The sequence below is a fragment of the Protopterus annectens genome, chromosome 8.part0, assembly GCF_019279795.1.
Source record: "Protopterus annectens isolate FY-2018-M chromosome 8.part0, PAN1.0, whole genome shotgun sequence".
Taxonomy (NCBI): Eukaryota; Metazoa; Chordata; order Ceratodontiformes; family Protopteridae; genus Protopterus; species Protopterus annectens.
Window position 1 is genome coordinate 252,860,909 of NC_056741.1, and position 20,778 is coordinate 252,881,686.

Sequence of the window (20,778 nt, forward strand, 5' to 3'; positions counted from 1 at the left end):
TTTCGAAAATAAGGCTAACTTTCCGCCTAAAGGTGCTGCTATTTGCTCCCTGGTAGGCGGTGTCAGAGCCAAGTCACTGTGATTGTCCTGTTGCAGTGGCAGTGGTTGTGTCTGTGCCTCGCTGGTTATTGCCTTGCCACTGGCGTCCTCTGTAGGCACCTCCTCTGGATTGATTTCTGCCTCTAGAGCGTCTATTCCTGCCTCTGAGATTTTGAGGAGTCTGGAAAGGACCAATTTTGGCAGGCCAGTTCCTGCTAAACCTTGGGGCTGAACCTGTAAGAAATCCTTAACTGTTTGTACAGATTTTGCCTTCTCTTCCATTTTCTTCATTACTTGCTGAGCAGGGTACCAAATAGACTGGCCTTATCCATAGGAGCATCTAACAGCTTTGCTTTAACATGATCCGGCAAGACCTGTTCTTTCAACCATGCATGCCTTCTTATCACTGTGCCAGTCATGGCTGATCTAAATGAAGCCTCCAGTGCATCATAGCCACATTTTAAAGAATGGTTACTAACCTGCTGAATGTTATTCACCATTTCTAAAACATATTTCTTATCTAAGGAGTCATCAGAGGACAGCTTCTTAGTTAACTGGTCAAGCATAAACTCTTGGTATTGGATCATATGAAACTGACAGTTTAAAGCTCTAGCTGAGAGAGTAGCAGAGGTGTAAACTTTTTTCCCCCATCTCTCTAAGGACCTGGATTCCCTTTCAGAAGGGAGAGGGTTTTTTGCTGAGGTCGAAGCTACTGCTTTAGGCCCCTGGGATATCGTCTCAGGATCTGCAAGTGGGGCCTTGTACAGGTGGTGATGAGTGTCTGGCACCCTGTAAAATCTATCTGGTTTAGCAGGGGCTGGAGGTAAAGTATCAGGAGCAGTGCAAACATCATTAAATGCATCATCCACAACAGGCAGAACTGGAGGTATAGCTAAGGGCCTATGTTGTGGTAAGTGCAGAAAGGTCCTAAGCCTTTTTCTTGAATCTGAGAAATCTTGTCCCTGCCATTGGAACTGTTCTCTCATGGCATGTAAGGTTTCCCCAAAGGAAAATTCCTCTGGTGGAGAGGCAGATGGAATGGATTCTTCAGCATCGGAATCTTCATAAGTAGAAAAAGGAGCCTCTGGCTGATCTGTAATGTCTGAGTCATCCTAAGAATCATCAGAGGACACTGGCTCGGGGGGGGCTCTGCTCTAGGTCTCTTTTCTGGAGGCTGAGAGGCCCTGTCTGGGTGTGATTGGGATCCCCTAATTAAGGAGATTAAATCCTCTGCCAGAGTAAGCATTTGTGAACTAGAAGTGGGCCTATGTGAGGGGGTCTTAACAGGCACTGATTTAACAGTTTTGGCTGCTTTAGCCCTGGCAAAGGCCTTAATAGACATGGCTGCAGGAGGCCTAGCAGCACCACGTGCTGGGGTAGAGACATCCAAAGGGATGGTGTCTGATAATTCACTAGGAACCACAGTAGTAGGCAAAACTTCGGAGGCCGATTCAACTGAGGTAGCAGGAGCCTCAGTAGTAGTCATGGATTCGGCTGAAGATTGACCCGTTTTCTCGGTTTCGGTCGAAACCGAGACACTCGCGGCTTGCTTAACTGTGGTTTCGGCCGAAACCGCGGACCGCGAGTGTCGGTCTTTTCTTTCGTTTTTAACAATTTGGGTAGTCGGAGGATCCGACGGCATAATGTACGCAAAATCTGAGCCGAAGAACTGTTCAGCAAACTCCGACCGACGCCTAAGCGTTCGTCGGTTGAAGGAAGCACAGGCTAAACAGGCTGCTACGTCGTGGTCTGGGCCTAAACAAGGTAGGCAGTACGAGTGGAAATCTTTATGAGGTATTTGTTTCCCACAAGTTAAACAGTTATTTACTTTTTCTGACATCGGCTGAGGCAAGAAAGAGTCCCCAACGGGGTACTTAGCTTTTTAGAAGTCTTCGAAGTAGTATTCGGTAGTAGTAAACTCTGGATCTGACCGACCGGCACTTGCGAACAGCTTCTGCTTCGGGCGCCACACGGCAAGAAAGACTGAGGAAAATGGCGTCGGCTGATGCCTTTATACCCGAAGACCAGCAGAGATGACGTCAGGTGAAGTGCGACATCAGCCGAAGCCGGACCCAGACTTTGGAATCCGGCCGACCGAGGGGCTGCCTGACGACAGGACAACCCATTTGTTATGACTGCAGATGCATCCTTGAAGGACATCATCTGACGACTAGCTTAACGGAAGCGTCGTTGGTAGGTTTGGACCTGTGCTGTCTGTCCCTGTCTTTATCTTTATGTTTTTTCGGAAGATCTGCTGTCGGATGGCTTACCGAAGCCATATCGGAATTCGAGGACTGTAAGCGAAAATATTTGGATACAATAAGGGCCCGACGATGGATAGTTCTGGCATTGAACAAAGCACAGAAGCGACAACGGGGGATGTCGTGATCTAGGCCTAAACAAGTGACGCAGTAAGATTGGAAGTCTTGGTGTAATATTTCCTTTCCACAGGCAAGGCAATTATTAACTTTTTCTGACATAGGATAGTGCAAGAAAAAAAGGATCCCCAACGGGGTACTTAACTTTAGAAGACTTCAACTTCAATTTGGTAGATGAAAACTCAGGTAGTGGCCGACCAACACTCGTGCAAAACTGCTTCTGCTTCGGGCTCCACGGCAAGAAAGCCTGATGTAATGGCATCGGCTGCATAACTTTATACAACTGATGACCTGATGTCAGTCCTCAAGCGACAGCAACCGACGCAGAAATACTAAGTCTCTGGTATTCGGGCCGGCCGAGGGCTACCCTGGCAGGGATAACCCAAATGTGATGACTGCAATAGTGAAACACTAAGAACATCCACAAATTCATACCTGGTTCATCATCCTTGCCCCTTCGGGTATAGGGGTAAAATGTAAATATCCTGCCTGTCTCGGGATTATCTGTATTTCACTTACAAAAGACTAAACAAACTGCATGGAAATGTTGGGCTAGGCTTCTAAAGATCCTCGTGGGTCAACGGCCTAAGTAAGTATGAGCCTATATACTGAAAAACTCACACTCACACACTCACACACTCACACACTCACACACTCACACACTCACACACTCACACACTCACACACTCACACACTCACACACACACTCACACACACTCACACACACACTCACACACACACTCACACACACACTCACACACACTCACACACACACACTCACACACACACTCACACACACACTCACACACACACTCACACACACACTCACACACTCACACATCTACCTACAGGTGCATTCTATGTGCTTCATTTATTTGGCTGCTACATAACTTCCTTGCATCTCCTATACAGTGTGCTACAATTACATATGTGGTGCAGAGGGATAAACTGTTCACTACAAATTGGAAAACCAGGGTTCAGTTAGTGGTCCTAGTTATGGAGGGACTGAAGGCCAGGAAAAGAGGAATAATGTGGCAATGCCTGAGGACCTCTTTACGTGGGAGGAGGATTCAGGAGCATGCTAGGGAACTTAGGACACACCCTCTACTGGTGACACCACAGATGTGATGACTGGGAATTTCAAGGAAGAAAAAGGTCACCGAGTGAAGTGCAACAGTGTAGGCAGGAGCAGATCCTTCTCATTCCAGTCCTAGACCGTGTCACCCAGCATACCAGGGGTTGGCTAAACCATAAATCAAAAGCCCTATATGATGCTGCAGGTAGCCTTGCTCCTGTCCACCTCCAACCTCCTGTAATCCCCCATCCCAACCCACCTGGTAGCCTCTTCTGGAGTGGAAAAGCTGGGAGTGAGGGCTGAAGATACTAGGATGGGACACCTACCAGGTGATGGTGAAGCTAAAATACTGGGGGGAATATATATAAACATTAAGACTGTATTCAAGGCTAGCAAAATTAAGAGTCTAGTAGAACTGGAATCAAATATGAAAAACAGTTGCACCTATTAGAACTCTTTAACAAAATATACAAGACTACGTTATGGTGTGTATATGTTGAGCACATGTAATGAGTAACTGGCCAAGTAAACTGTATGTGCCATTATTCATTCATTCATAAAAGAAGCTTAGGATAGGGATTATAGTTTACAGCATGGATACTTACGAGCCAAAATAATTAATGATGTCGGAAGAAGCTTCACTTTAACTTATTCACTGCACGATTTAATGGGTGGTACTCAGTGTTACACAACTGTGTTTTAACATTTAATTATTTTTTTAATTTTAGTTTGACACTCCAGAATTAATACTTACTGTTATTCTGATGGTTACCCATGTGACAGAAAGTGGGAACCAAAACTCCGAGGAAGTTAATAACAGGACCATAGGCTGAGGCAGTCATGGAGGGTAAAGGACAATTGAGGAGAGTGGCAGAATGAGTAGTAGGAGGCACATGAAGGACGGAGAGAGCAGCAGGTTGGCACCATGGGAAACAGGCAGGGAACAGATAGAGAACAGAAAGCAAGAACTAGGACAGTGTGGCAGATAGGGGGGAAGTGGAATGTGACAAGAAAGAATCAGGACAGGCTGGGGCATGTAGAACACAGCTGGAGGGCAAGAGGTAAGAATCAGGACTGGAAGAATAGTGGAAGAAGATAGTCAGAAATCTACCAAAAACAAGGTATCAAATGTGACATTAAGCAGAAGAGGGAACACTTGGAATCCTTTCACTCTCAAGTGAGCTGCCATCATTGCCATGCATTTGGTAAACACTCTGGGGGCTGCGTTGAGTGCAAAGGGCAGGGCTCTGAAATGGTAATGACTGGCTCCCAGTTGAAAGTGCAAGTGTCTCTGGGAGTGCATGTCTATTTTGATTAGGTTCATAGGAGGACACTAGGCTACTGGTCCAGAGGCCCTTATAAGCCTAGCCAAGTATTTAGCTCATGTTCCCTAAAAAGTCAGCACCCTGAAGATCTAAGGAGCACATCCAATCGCCCTTGCATAGAAACAGCAGAATGGGCTGGACTGTGACCATTAGGAACTTTTACTTTTTCACAAACTGATTTAGTTTGCTTAGATCCAAAATAGTCTTAGGTCCCCTGTCTTTTGGGCACTAAATAAAAACATGAGTAAGTTCTGAATCCTGTTTGGTCTGGTGGGACCTCCTGGATAATTCTTTTGTCTAGTAGCATTTGAACTTCTTGTGCTGCATGTTCCTCTGACTAGACGGAATGTTGGGAAGCTTCTTTCTTTTGGAGATTCGGGGCTGGGAAAATGGTATGAAGTAACCTCTTGATATTATTTTTTAGCACTTCGGAATCTTTTATTATAGCAGTCCAGGTGTCTGAGTGCAAGAACAAGTGTCCCCCAACTGTCTCCAGAGGTGGGCAGCACTTCAGGAGCGTTGAAAGGGTCTCTCCAGGAAGGAATCTCAGAAACCCTGATTTTACAGGCCTCCTCTACCTCAAAGGAGACGTCTACCATTAGAACTGTATCCTCTGCCTCTGAAGGGGTTGCCTCCATATGAATCCTGGAAAGTTCCCTGAGATTTGCGGAACCACATTTTCTTACCACCTCTCTAATTTCTAGTGAAAGGTTGTTGAGGGGTAGAAAACGTGATTCCCACAGCAGACAGGGTCTTTCCTTCTTGCTTGCCGAGGGTAAACATTTCTTTCATACAAGAACCAAACAAAGTAGTTCCATTAAAAGGGAGCACTGATGAATGACACATTAAAAGGCTCCACAAAGTCACATAGCCTCATCCAGGCATGTCTCCTTAAGGCAATACCTGAAATGGCCACCCGTAAGGCACCTTCTGCTGCATGAGAGATCAACCTCATGGAAGCAGTGGAAATTGACAAAAGAGTGGCCAGCTGAGTAGATGATCTTTTGAAATCTTCTGCAGACATGGACTCAGAGAGAGAGAATTTGCCACTCCTTTGGTCAAATCTCTCTGCAGCCTTGTAAAGCATGTCAGATAGTTCAGGGACCTCAGATCACAGGCTGCTGGGGCAAAAACTCGCTTTCTGAATCTATCCAGTGTCCTAGACACTTTTCTGAATCTATCTAGCACCCTAGACACTCTGTTAGATGGGTGGACAGAAGAGCTCTGCTCTACTAGCTGTTTTTTAGTGACTGCCACCACCCCACTGCATCTACATGGACTCCTTTTGTTTCAGTGGGGCTTATCTTTTAGCAGGTACAAGAACTTGTTCGGGCAACGTGGTACTGGCTCAATGGAATCCGGCTCCTTCCATGCCAGCGAGAGACCAGATCAATAAGATCATCCGCTGGGTAGGGGGGTGGTCACCCAAGATGTAGATGGGCCAAAACCAAAAGCCTCCAGAAATACTGACTCCTTGGGAGAAGGATTATCGGAAAAGCAACCACCTTTTTGTTTAAGGATCTGTCATATATCTCCAAAGGACACATCATCAGGTGGTGATCTGGGGGACCCTTCTCCTTCCTCAAAATCAGTATCTTCAGAAAGAGATTCCAATAGGGAGTCTATGTGCCTCTTCTTGCACATTCTCTTCCGATGGACCTCCTCGGGGGGATGTTGGGGGAGGTATCAGAAAAGAGAGGGAGTTCCTCCATGGGAACAGACTGGAAGCTAGGTGGAACTGGCTGCCCCTGTGGAATAGGTCTGATGGATTCAGAAGTTGGAACCAAATAGGAGAGGGAGAAGGATCCAAGGGGTGACAGACCATATCTCCAGAGTGAGGAAAAAGCCCTTTTCCACAACCTCAAAGGCAGATGAACCCAGAGAAGACATGGTCACCCGCACCACAGCCAAGTGTTCCAGTAAGGGTGGATCATGACTGTGACCCAATCCATGCCTGGAGGAGGAAACTGGACCTGAGCCATCCAGTACCAAGGATCCAAGGGGCAGGAATAGATATTATGTCACCGGAGTAGAATCTGGCCCCACTGATCTGAAGGAACAGCAACAGAACTGGTCAGGGATACTGTCAAAATCAAAGAAGTAATTCTCTTTGGATCTGACACACGAACTATCAGAGCTGTCAGATCCTGTGGTTCCAAAACCAAAGGATGGAAAGGAGAAGGAGATAAGACTGTGTGAGCAGTGGCAGGAAGACTCACACAGTCAACAGGGGATGGAGCCAAGATAACCCCCATCTGAAATTTAGCTCTGAGGAACTTTAGCATCATCCTATCCATGTCCACTTCAGAGAGAGAGAGACTCCTGGAGGACCTGATGGATGAGGTGGTTGACTGAGGTCTGGAGTGCTTCTTTCAGAGCTGCATAAAGAGCTTGGAGCCTAGGGGAGATTTAGCAACTTTGTCTTGGGAGACTTCGGAGTGGGCCGCTTCCTGTGCTCCAAAGGAGCTTTTGACAACTTACTGGGGGTTTGAGCACCTGAAGATGAGGAAGATGAGAGAGGAAGCAAATCTCTGATAATCAGTTTGTCTTGTCAGCTATGGCTCAAGAATTAAAAACTGCACTGACTGGATAGTTTGTATTTAAAGGAGCTAGCCCCAAGCAGTACTCCTTGTGGGCATTCAAGTTAGAGATTTTATGCCTACAAGAACTGCATTTTTTAAAACCCATTGTTTAGTTGGCCATGATATTAAAAAAACTATAGAAAAAAAATTAGAGAAGAATAGACTTTTTATTTATATAGATATATATAGATATTTATATATATATATATATATATATATATATATATAGACACACACACACACACACACACACACACCAAAAGGGGGAATACTACCAAAGGTGAAAAGAATTACCCTGTTGAATACGGCAGGAAAGACAAGAGGAGGGAGAGAAAAAGACAAAACATCCGCAAAAAAATGGGAAGTCTGGCACAGAAAGTCTGAACAACTAAGAGGGAAGTTTAACAAAGAACAGAAACAAATTAGATAAAAGGAAAATAAACTTTCATTACTTGCTGAAGCAACAAGAATAACAGCAAACTCTATGAGAGAAGGATCCCACATCTGTGCACGAATGCATTAAATGAGACCTGGTGTGCAGGGAATGAATTAGGCCATTATGGGTAGAGGGAGCAGCTTGAGAACTGGATCCAAACTCTGAAGTATGCGGCCGAGTCGAATCCGAGGATCGTATCTGTAACCCATTCTTTGAGGAAGAATGAAAAGAACAACATCAGATGCATGGCTTAACATTTACACAACCTCTGTGGCTGATAAAACTAGAAGTTTTTTTATCAAAACTAAAGAATGCCTTTCTTCTGGAAAAGAAAGGTACAAAGCTGTCAAGTCTTATTTAATGCTTAAAATGTTAATGACAGCATTGTTTTTTTTAAACAAAATAACCACTTCTAAATATGTAATTAGACAAATGTATGGTAATCATGCACATTTTGGCTTGCTTTGCCACAGTGGCACACATTTTTCTTCTATGATAAATCCATCCCAATCTAAATATGTACGTAATGCAGTCATATGCTGACAACAGTTTTATTGTTAATTTACTGCAATTATTTGCTTGAACCATATGTTTTTCTTGACTTATATGCCTTGTATGTTTTGTACCAACATAGTTGACTGAGCCATGGCTGAAAAGGATCTGCTGACCAATTTACCTATCTGGTTAAGAAAAAATAAATAAACAGTATATCAAAAAATACTCAGTATGCTTCCAGGCTATGGAAGCATGTGAAACATTCAATTATAAAGGCATATAATACTTAAAGTCAAACAGAACAGTAATGAGATGATATAAGATCACAACAAGGATGAACTCATTCTGCAGGAATTCGATCAGCAGCAAACAGTGATCAGCAACCGATTACTTTCATAAAAATAAGCAAGCACTGCTAAAAACAGCAAAGCCACTGACCTGCTCTCTAGTCCATCAATATACTCTTTCTTTCGTCGTCTGCTGTCCTGAGCAGACTGCTTGTTTCTGATCTTCCGACGAACTTTCTTCAATATTCGCTCCTCTGCCTTTAAAATAACAATGATAAAAGGCTAGCAGTCATCAAAATCCAAAAGCTTACCAAACCATCAAAGTCTCAGTTACCACTGATTCGTTCTGTCACTTTTATATATCTATATTATTCCTATGAGCTTCTAGAATACTGCAGAGGCATGTTAGTTCACTATAATAGCACAATAAATGGTCCAATATGCTAAAAATCAGTAGTGCTAACCCTGAAGAGACCAAAGTTGCAAAAGGAAGTCAGAGAACAGCAAGCGCCTTACAAGGGTTCCATATTTGCATGATTAGGCAATTATATACATACGTCCCTGCAACACTTGGTGTTGTATTTCATCTCTCCCTCTGCTTTGATATTCAGATAGTGCTACATAAATTACAACCCTCTTGCAGTCAGAGTGTACTGAAAATCATTGGAGGGGAGTGAAGGAAATTTAAGCAGATATTAAGACACTAAAACATCTGAGTGTGAGTGTGACTAGTGTGTGTGTGTGTGTGTGTGTGTGTGTGTGTGTGTGTGTGTGTGTGTGTGTGTGTGTGTGTGTGTGTTGAGGGGGGATGGTAAGGCTTACAGATGACACTTGAGGTAAAGGCGACTGTTACTCTATGGTCAGTTGATGATTTCTTTATTCTGGTTTACTCAGTGGGTATTTGCGGCAGTACCAGTTTTGCAGATGTGTAGGAGACTAACCACAGGAGGGACATTTGCTGGCTTGTAGGCAGGGCAGATGGCACTCCATGGAAGTCTGTATAAAACAAAGTGGGGCGATAGGCTTTTATTTGCTCTGTGTTGTTTAGGGAGCTCAAGCCTGATACTTTTTTGTAAGGAAACAATGAGTTGTGATTTGTTGTGGAAGGAAGTTTTTGTGATTTTGCAATACTGTAAGCACATATCACACAAGTAAAAGCACGTGTGAGCTATAGTAAAGATCAGATTTTACACTGTAAAAACAAGTGGATAGAAAAACAGAGGTAAATGGGAAGTCACAAGATACACAAGGTGGGATAACCCATTTCTACTAGAGATATCACAGAATCCAAGATGGATTTAAAATCAGGTGCCATGCAGATTTTCCTTCCATGGCATGGAACTTCCAGTTGTGTGTGTGTGTGTGTGTGTGTGTGTGTGTGTGTGTGTGTGTGTGTGTGTGTGTGTGTGTTGGGGGGGGGGGGTTAAAGTCATGCCCTGATTGAAATAACAGAACTACTTTACAGGATAATTGGTAACCAAGATCTGGTAATGAATAATTTATATGGTCTTAGTGAAGGATCTGATCCTGATCTAATTTTACGAATTCTTCAGAAGGTTAATTAATGTTCTTAAGTTCTGTTCTGACTTATTAATATACTAAGAATAATCAAACATCCAGAAAACTGATAAACAGAAAAATCAGCAAGCAAAAAGTCGTGGTTCCAAAAAGTTTTACTGAAACACAGACACGTACAAGGCTTAAAGCGCTTTTCGTTTGCACTACAGCAAACTTTTTCAGAAGACCATGCAACTAAAAAACCGCCATACAATTCTATGATATTCTAAACCATTATGAACAAACTATGTATATATATGTGAACAAAGCTATGATGGCAAGGAATACATCACACGTAAACTACACTGTGAACAAAAGCCATATTATCTACAAAAGCTTTTGTTCTTTAAAATACAACTGATGGAACACAAATCATTCAAACCCGGGGGGTTTGCATGCCTCAAGTCTTATTTGCCATCCCAGTTCTAATTCTTCCAATAGGGATGGCATCAGATTACCTCTTATGGATGGAACTATTTGATCTATCGCCATAAAAGTAAAAATGTGATTAGGGTAAGATAGTATATGTTTCGCTAATGCGTTTTCTAACTTCCCTTTATTAATTGCATACAGCTTTTGTAGATAATATGGCTTTTGTTCACAGTGTAGTTTACGTGTGATGTATTCCTTGCCATCATAGCTTTGTTCACATATATATATACATAGTTTGTTCATAATGGTTTAGAATATCATAGAATTGTATTGGGTAGTTGTATCCAAAACAGGTGGTCCAACTAGTGTGATACATTTATATTTATATCTATATTTATATTTATATATTTATAGCTATATTTACATTTATACTGGTACAATATTATATAACAGTCTATCACATTATACTATATTTACATTGCTTTATTGTTTTTTTGTATCTTGGTTTTTAAAGTTTCTGAATCTCATGAAGGTTATACCTGAGACAATTAGTATTATGGTATTAGTTTTATATCCAATTGTCTTTTAACATTCTATAGCTTTAAGTTGTTTTTCACACAGTAATTATTACCTGTGATGTAAGCAGTGATGTATTTTAAAATGTGGCGTTTTTTTAGTTACATGGTCTTGTGAAGAAGTTTGCTTTAGTGCAAACGAAAAGCGCTTTAAGCCTTGTACGTGTCTGTGCTTCAGTAAAACTTTTTGGAACCACGACTTTTTGCTTGCTGATTTTTTATTAATATACTAACTAAAACTTACCACTGCATGACAAGTAAGCTTAGTTATCAATCTAATCTTCTGTCACCAATACCCAAAATTAATTTTGTACATCACACAAGTTATCACATTACTGGTACATTGAGGTCATGAAAAAAATCATCTTCTAATGAAAGCACTAGTGTTTATATTGTGCAGTCCTTTGGCAAACCTTATAAGACTGCTTTCTTGAGTTGTCAACATTACAGAACATCACAGCTTGCTTTAGCCCATGTGTTTGAAGTAAGGGTACATGAAGTGGAGAGAACAGAAAATGAGAGTTTAATCCTCTTCACCAAGTCTGTACAACCTAGAGATACTAAATATATATGTACGCATGTGTATATGTGTGTGTGTGTGTGTGTGTGTATGCATGTATATATATATATATATATATATATATATATATATATATATATATATATATATATATATATATATATACTTATTTATGTAGATGTATGGGTGTGTGTGTATATATATATATATGGGTCTTATTTGTTTTGTCAATAGTATGGTTCATCGAACCATACTTTGTTGAAATTACTTTAGCGAAAGTGCATTTTCACCGACAGCTTACAATGCTGAATTGCAACATACTAAATCTTAAACCATAGACAAGCATACTTAGAACACCAATAACTAACCCTTTCCAGAACTTAGAAACTACTTACTAACCCTCAACAGAAACGGGACAATGTACAAACAAACTAAGTGGGGGGGGTGCCTCTCACCCCCCCCCCCCCAATTATATATACTAACTCCAGGATCGCAATACAGTGGGGAAAAGGGCATATACCTTTAACTTGCCTTACAGTACTCTACACGCTGCCACCTATTGGGAATGCACAAAACATTCGCCAAATTACTTTAGATACTTCCCATAAAAATGTAAATAGAAAAACCCACATTTAGAAACACTACAACACTACTTTCTACATGACTATCGGAATTCTAAGAGTCAGTACTATAAGTTACAGTACTTCTTTTATCAGAAAACAAGTCTTTTATCAGAAAACAAGTCACAGATGAAGGAAAACCCACAAAAAGTCTATGTCTTACATGTCGGTGAAATGGAAGTCAGTCAAATCAGTTTTAGGTCAAATGAAATTTATGTCAATTGGGTGTCGGTCATATGAAATTTAGGTCAAGTGAATTAGACCTACACACACACACACACACACACATATATATATATATATATATATATCTATATATATATATATATATATATATATATATATATATGACATATCTCTACACAAATATATATCGGTCTGTCAGATTATTGACATTAAGAAAAAAAAAAACGTATCTTTTTTTTTAAGTTTTTGAACCAAGGCAAGCCCCCCCTGCACCCCATGTAGGGGGCTGTGCCCTCCACACCCCCTGCAAATTATATACATCAACTCCAAGATGGCACTACAGTGAGGAAAAGGGTAAATTTGCCGTTCCTTGCTGTACCGCAATCTTTATTCAAAAGCTTCGAGTTTTCAAAAACTCGATCATATGGTCTCGACCATATGGAGTTCGAGTTTTCTGAAAACTCGATCAACTGATAGGGACCCATTTTTATATATAGATATGTGTATGTATATATATATATATATATATATATATATATATATATATATATACGCACACACATATACACACACACGCATACATATATTTCTATATCCAACAATAAAATTAATTATCGTACCTCAAAATATCTTTTAAAAAAACACAAAACACAAAAAATGAAAACTCAGTATTGAATCCAATAATTCTGTCCAGATAAAAATACCCTATATCATACAACTGAAACATAAAATTTATATCAATTGTCATCTTGGTAATGGTACTGTTAGGAAAATGTTTTTTGCAACGTAATGTGTACATTTAGGGGCAGGGACACGGGAAGGGTTAGCACACATGGGTAAGCTGGGCAGTGGGGGTGCTTTATAAGGGGGTTGATGAGGCAGTACTTCATACTGACAACAAACTATCTCAGTATGCTCCCCCAGGCCCACAGTGCTAGCATCCTTAGTTTTACAGAAGACTTCTAGGACCTGAACAGAAATTATTATAGGGGATGGTACTGAATGGATGCCATGAGACAGAAGACTGTAGGCAATCATGGAGAAGTTTGAGCTTAACTAGTATATTGGTAACTGACTTGGGGTCAGACTGGATAGTGGTACTGAATATAAGCTTAGTGTAATGTCAAGTACTGTCATTAAGAGTCCAGACATAGTTATAGGATGTCCTGTGGCTGTCTTTGGATACTGCAGTGATGTTGAGTTTATATTTTGCCTCACCAGTTTTGATGCTTTGCCTTGTTCTTTATTTATGCTTCTGAAGTCACTAATGGCACTTCAGAGTTTTGGTGTGGGGTCCAACAAAGGGGCTTGTTTTTAAATTTGGCACTGTATTTGTGGTGGATGGGAACAGATGAGGAGGAAGTAAAAGTCAGTTGTACACACAACAGCTCTAGCTGTGGAGTTTACTTGGGGTGGAGAAAATATAAAATTCATTAAGTCATCACTCAGTTGCAGAAAATTAGTTTCAGAGAAGTCCCTGAAAATAGCAGGATTTAAGCCCATGTGAAACTAAATTCTTAGGGATAATATTACTGCAAAATGGTATGATTTGACTAGTGAAGGGGTCATGGCAGGTATGGTACATACTGGAGCTGTATTAGTAAGAAACAAGTAAAGCAGATTTGCACTTCTAGAGGAGAAGAATGCCATCTGTTTGAGAGAGCTTCCACTGATAAAGCCTTTCAGCCCTTAAGCCAATAAACAATTATTGTTTGTAGTATATGTTTGTGTCAGTTTATGAATGAATACTCAAAATCACCAATAAAGATTGTGTTCTATGCCATATGTAGAGACTGAAGCTTGGTAATTTATTTGTTATGGGCCATGGGGATCATGGCCAGAGTCCGACACTGACAAGGATGTAGTACGTGAACTTGGTACATAATGTTGTTTTATTATTTGCAAGGTGATAAGAGCTTTGAATACAAAAGGATATGTCCTCTTCTGTGTCCTGTAGCACAGTTACTGTCACTGGATGGTCTAAAATAGTGGTATGAATTATACTTGGGTAAAACGGGAAGTGTTGTCCCGGGACTGGAACCACATTTCAGGAACAATAAAAAATGAGCACAACATACTAACAAAAACATAGATTTAGGGCAGGACCTAGCACCATCTCAGCAACAGTTACACTTGTGGGCTTAAATGACCTCAACATAGGCTAAAGGTGACACATTTCTGATATTTTTCCTCAACTTTTTGAAGGTATTCAATGGATGGGTCCCATTCTATTTCTTAGGATGTAACTAGTATGTTCTAAGAAGGCTCTACAGCAACGTGTCACAGGATACTCAGTCACCTTTCATTACTACCAGCAGTTTTTATTTATCCATTTTATTTCATTTATGTTTGCTTAACGGGGTGCAGATCCATAAAGGAACTGTTTCAGCCACAGTCTAGGTGTTATGGCATACAAGGCAATAACATAAGACAATAAAACAAGACAGTACAAGATGCTGAAACAGTAGTGGTCTAAAGGATACACTAAGAATCTGAACAATAAGTGCAGAGAGCATTAGGCAAGTAAAACATGGAGGCATTATGCACAAATACACACTGCTTATTATAATGTAGGCATTTACATTACATACTGAATTAACTGAAAGACATACCAGGTTTAGTCAGAAGCATTAGTAATAAAGTTTGGGAAGGACTAGCGGAGGGACAAAAAAAGAAAGAAATGTGGGAGAAGGTAAAGAACGTATAAAAATCTGTGAAGCAGGACAAAAAATAATGGGGTAAAAAAAAAAGACAAAGTGGACTATGGAAGGCAACATAAAAACCCAGAGCTCAAGGAGAGTGAGGTGCCCCGATACGTCAGTGAAATATACAACTAGGTAACTGTAAGTTCTGTAATCATGGAAATTAAACTGCAGTTGCCAGAAGAAAACAACAAATCCTGAAACCCCCTATAAAGTGCTGAAACCATCACCTGCAGGGGGCTGTTCTATGCATTCTCTGGCATGGACAGCTGTGCTCTTAACACCCTGTTACTTATACACACTAACTCTATTTTCTATGTACTTTGGACATGTACAGAGCAACAACCTCAGTGCATGCAAACAGTTAAACTTAAGAAAAAAAAGAAACTATTTTTACACCCCAGCATCCCCTGCTAATTATATATACTAACTCAGAGATCAAACAATATTGGGGAAAGGGCATATTCCACAACCCTGAGAACTAAATCTCACGCACCTCTTGACATTCTGCTTATTCAACCAAATTTTGTTATATAAACAGCTGTCCACCAAAATTACATTCAACAAAATTCAATGCTCATATACATTATTCTCTAGATTTGCTGAATCAGTTTCATTACTATGAGACAAGCAAATGTAGTTCTCAAACCTTCAACAAGAGCCTATCAAAATTCTCTCTCTTTAGAGTGGAGTATCTCAGGGATCCATTCTCGGCCCCCTTATCATTTGTAATTTTTACAAAACTTCTCAACACATGAGGTCTATGGCAGATACAGTACACTCACTGCACCAAACTTCTTCATAACACAGAATACAGCACGTCACTCACAAAAGGCTTTCAAATTGTGTTTAGTAATCTCTAAGAATGGCTAAATTATAGCAGGTTAAAACTAAATTGGAAAATAAATTGATAAACAGTCTAAAGATGCACTAAAAAAATCACCAAAAATTGTAAAAGAGCAACTAAGGCAGAAAGAGTTATCAGAATATCGGACATATTTGAAAATAATAATTTGTCAAAATTTATACTTTAAGGAACATGAAGATATTACAATCAGAGAAGCCAATAAGAAGCCTGAAGCTTCATAAAGTCCAACTAACACCAGCAATAAGTCACCTGTTGGCAGAGGCAGTCTTCTTATCCAAGCTGATATGGGGAACTCTGTTAACAGTTGACTTAATGTGGAAATATTTGGAAAAGTATGTCTAGCCTATAACAGAACAGCAAGATTCAAAGTTCTTTCACCTCCAGCCACATAACCACTGTTAATCTTCTATGTGGATCAGCATAAAACAGGAAATGTATACACCGTCTCACATTTACACACAAGCTACTACACAAAAACATATGCTCCGATCTATCAAACCTGCTGACATGGCAAAAACAAACAGAAATATGAGGTGGTCCTTGAAAGTGCTAAAATTACCTAAAACAGTCACCCAGCACAGACGAGAAATACCCATTTAGCTTAAGTTAATTTTCTAATCAATGGAACAACCTTCCACTCACAAATCAGAAGCACAAAAAGGCCATACAAATTTAAAATAGGGATATAAGACCACCCTGTGTCAGAACAACACAGAACCTAATACTCACAGCAAAGGTAATGGTACTATTTAGACAGCCAGACAAGATCCCTAAACCTAAAACTATATGATCTTTATCCTGGGCACAGTGGTGTACACTATAAATCTAACAACATTCCATATGCTTTTCAGGTTGAGAAGTGAAATCCCTAACACCTCAGCTCCTTAAGCACATCACAACCTTAAAAAGTAAACTACAAGTTAATGAATATAAAATGACTAGATTAATGATGCCCTGCTTATACACAATGATAAATTCTTGAATCTTTTCATTTTTCCACATAAATTCCATTCAGTCGGTCTAGTGCTTGTACACCAGCTGTTTTCAGTGAATTATAAAACTATAAAATATAACTGTTATTCTCCTTTCACTCAATATACTGATCCTTATGTTTTACATAAACAGACCAGGAAATGTACATAACACTTTTTTCTTAATTATTTTACTGAATTATTCAAAATGAATATATTTTCAATAAGGACATAGCATTTTGATATGAACAGGAGCACCAGGATAGGCTCCGCCTCCCCTGTAACCCTAAAATGGATTAAATGGGAACACAGAAAATGAATGGATGAATGAATGTGGTTACACTGTCAATTTTTAACATGTTGAAGACATTTTTAATGAGACCCACTGTTTTTTTTTTACTGTGAGATTTTGTTACATGCAGTAGGAGTATGTTTACATGAGAGGCTATCAGTTTTCTATCACAGACATATGAATAAGTCATACTGTATTTACATGTTGACACTTTATTAATGTAATCTTTGCATTATGTCATTTAGATCTTTTCTCACCAGGTCCCCTCTGAATATGTAATCTGTCTAAAAGGGCCATTACATTCAGCAAAACATAAATAAATGAAGTTCATCAAAGGATCACAGTATAACAAGGCAAGCAATTATAGAGACCATTTGTCCACTCCTGACAACCACCCTCAAGATGCATCTAACACTTCCAGGAAGGCAAAACGTGGACTGAGGGATGAATTTGTGGATACCCATCAAATCATCCAGGCTTCTCTTGAAAGATGCGCAGATGCCAATATATTTAAAATGTAAAGGTAATTTGGTTCCAGAGATAAGGTAACCCTTGGACAATAAAGCTGTCCCTCAATGATGTTTCACTGCAATGGTCTGCTACTGCCACCTTATGTGTTTCCTGCCTCTGGCCTATCTCAGCCTCCAAAACATGCTGGTAAAGCAGGTGCAAAATCGCTAACCACTTGAAAGAGTCATACACTAACCAATTAATCCTCACAGCTGGTTCTCCACTAGTTGGGCTGATAGTGGGACCCAAGTCATCTTACAAATGTCAGAAATGCCTCTATACCATCAGTACATTAACCTGTGGTTATCCAGTGATTCCTACCCCTAATCAACTCTTGCCTGACAGTGTGACATATTCTTGATGTCCAATAAACCTCCTATCAAAATATTTATAAGCAACAACTTTTGGTGGTCTAACTATTCCCTCAAATGCTTCATAGCTTAAAGTGAAACAGTTTTTGGCAACCCAAAAGTACCTCCCCATACAGTGCTCCTTGGTGGCACAGCAGGACCCTCTTACTCAAATAGTGCTTAAGTCCGCATAACACTCCAGAGGTTCCATCACCACTGTGAAAGCCACCTTCTAAGCCTTCTCATTGTACCTTCTGATAGAGCTACATGTGATGATTTATAAAACCTCTCTCTTCAAAGTCTATCTGGGAATCCCAAATGTTCTCTGATGGCACAGTGGGTCCTCCTACTAAACCAATGCTTAAATCTACAGTTCCATTACTCTCCATGAAAGCCACTTTCTAATACTGCTCATTGCACAATCTTGTAAATGTTACAGTAGCATGCATGATTCATAGGTAGGTACTAGGCTACTGGCCCTAGGACCTATATAAGTCTAGCCAAAAAGGTACCCTGGCTTTTGCCACTCAAGAAAATTATTTTCCTATTCCCTTGTCTAGCAGAGCCATAGAAGTGATCCCCGGGGTGAATTTCCTATTTCCCATCCAAGGTCATCAAGATTTTTCTTGAAGAGTGCTAATGAAGAGCTCTGTTTGACATAGACAGGTAAGTCTGTTCCAGGGTATGGGAAGTCTCTGGGACAGGAATCTATCCCTCCAGCATGTTCTGTTTATTGTGGTGACAAGGTTTTGGTCCCTACAGTGTGTAGCTCGGAGGGATTGGGAATTCTTTAAGTGGTGCATGTCCAACAGCTCTGGGTTTGACATAACTTTGTATGTTAGGCAGAGATTGCCTCTGAGTAGGCAATATGCGACGGAGTAAAGCTGGAATTTTTTGAGACGGTCTGCGTAGGGCATCTGTTTGAGGCCAGTAATCCTCTTTGTGGGGTATTTCTGTGGCCTCTACAGTTGTTGTAGATGTCTTTTGAGGTACACACCAAAAGGGGTGCTGTACTCTATATAATGGGTCTAATGAATGATGAGTAGAGGGGAACAATGACCTCTTTTTTTCTTGATGAGAAACCTTTTGTGATGAGGTGTGCCACATAGAAGGATTTCCTGACCACTGTGGTGATGTGATTATCAAAGGAGAGACTACTGTCCACCTGTGTCCCAAGGTCTTTTATCACACTTACGGTGTTAAGTAGACTACCACCTATGTGGTAGTTCATGGGTACAGAGTTTTTACCAAAGGGGATGACAATGCACTTTTTGGCATTGAGCTTCAGGCCATGGCTTTGATACCAGGCAATTGTCTCAGTGAGGCACTTTTGAAGGATGTCCACATTGTTAGGAGTTTTGATTATGGCTCACAGTTTGCAGTCATCTGCAAACTTCGTTAGCCAAAGACCTTCTGTGTTAGCCTGTACTTCAGAGAAGTAGATAACTAACAGGAGAGGACCCAGGACTGAACCCTGTGGTACTCCCCTTGTCACTGGTCTGAAGTCAGATTTGGAGTCTGCTACTTTCACAGTGTGGGTTCTGTCCGTGAGCCAGTTGGCAACCCATCTTGTGACATAGGGATTTATACCTAGTTTAGTGAATTTATCTATAACTCCAGAATGGGGGATGGCGTCGAAAGCCTTGTTGAGATCTAGATAGACTGTGAGAACCACCTTACCCTCATCTATGGCTTTGGTGAAGTCTATCAGGTTTAGGGGACATGATCTGCCTTTTACAAACCCAAACTGGGTGGGTTCCAGAATCTGGAGATTACCAATGTCTTTGTTTATGAGTTCCATGATGATACGTTCCATGGCCTTGCAGACCAGGCTCATCAGGCTAATGGGGCGGTAGTTCCTGGGGTCCATCATGGCTCCCCTTTGTGGAGTGGGATAACCACCGCAGTGTGTCATTCAGTGGGCACAAAGCCTGAGGTGAGGCTATGACTGAACATGGTACTTAGGTGGGGTGCCGGTTCGTTCTGTAGTTCATGTAGAACGTAGCCTGGGATATTGTCAGGTCCCATGGATGCTGTGTTCTTGGCTTTGGAGAGTATGTTTTTTGCCTGTGCAGCTGTGATTACAGGAACTTTGCATTCTTCCGGTATAGACATGGGCCCTCTAGTGGGTGGGGGTGGGGGTGGGGGGGTAAAGTTAGCACTGAACCATAACAGCTACATGTGATTTATAAAACCTTGCTCATCACAATCCAGCTCCGTAGCACATAAAAAGTCAACAAAAATATACATTACTGAAAAGATAATTGGCCACCACACCTTGGTCAACTACAATCTGACAAACAACTTTAATGCCAATATTATAGACCGTTTTGCATAGTGTTTATTACCTTAGTCAGTGGTAGGTTACTTGGTAATGAGACTCCTTCTTGACAAAGTAACTTCTTCTCCTCTTCTGTAAGTACTAGTTCTGGGTAATGCTGCAGAGGGAAGAGAGAAAGCACAGCTCAGTGTGTGTGCGTAAAAGGCATGTAGTAAAACTACACACAAATTCTTACAGCAACACAGTAAAAGCTTCAATGCTGTTTCACAGGCCAAAGCTACTTCTATAAAGGCGGGCATCCACTTTTTACAGTCAGATGGATTCAATATAGCATTCCGTAGATAAGAAACTCCATTT

The 20,778-nt window shown here is 40.7% G+C and overlaps 1 protein-coding gene across 3 annotated transcripts in view; it reads right to left on the reverse strand.

Annotated features, from left to right (window-relative positions):
- Positions 1 to 20,778, reverse strand: part of CREB3L4 (cAMP responsive element binding protein 3 like 4) — a 467,239-nt gene that overhangs the window by 124,805 nt on the left and 321,656 nt on the right. For all 3 annotated transcript variants that reach the window (XM_044079730.1, XM_044079731.1, XM_044079732.1), the window contains exons 5-6: positions 20,489 to 20,578; positions 8,769 to 8,875 (exon numbers count right to left, since the gene is read on the reverse strand). In XM_044079730.1, the coding sequence (XP_043935665.1) occupies positions 8,769 to 8,875; positions 20,489 to 20,578 (197 nt within the window). The remainder of the gene's footprint in view (positions 1 to 8,768; positions 8,876 to 20,488; positions 20,579 to 20,778) is intronic.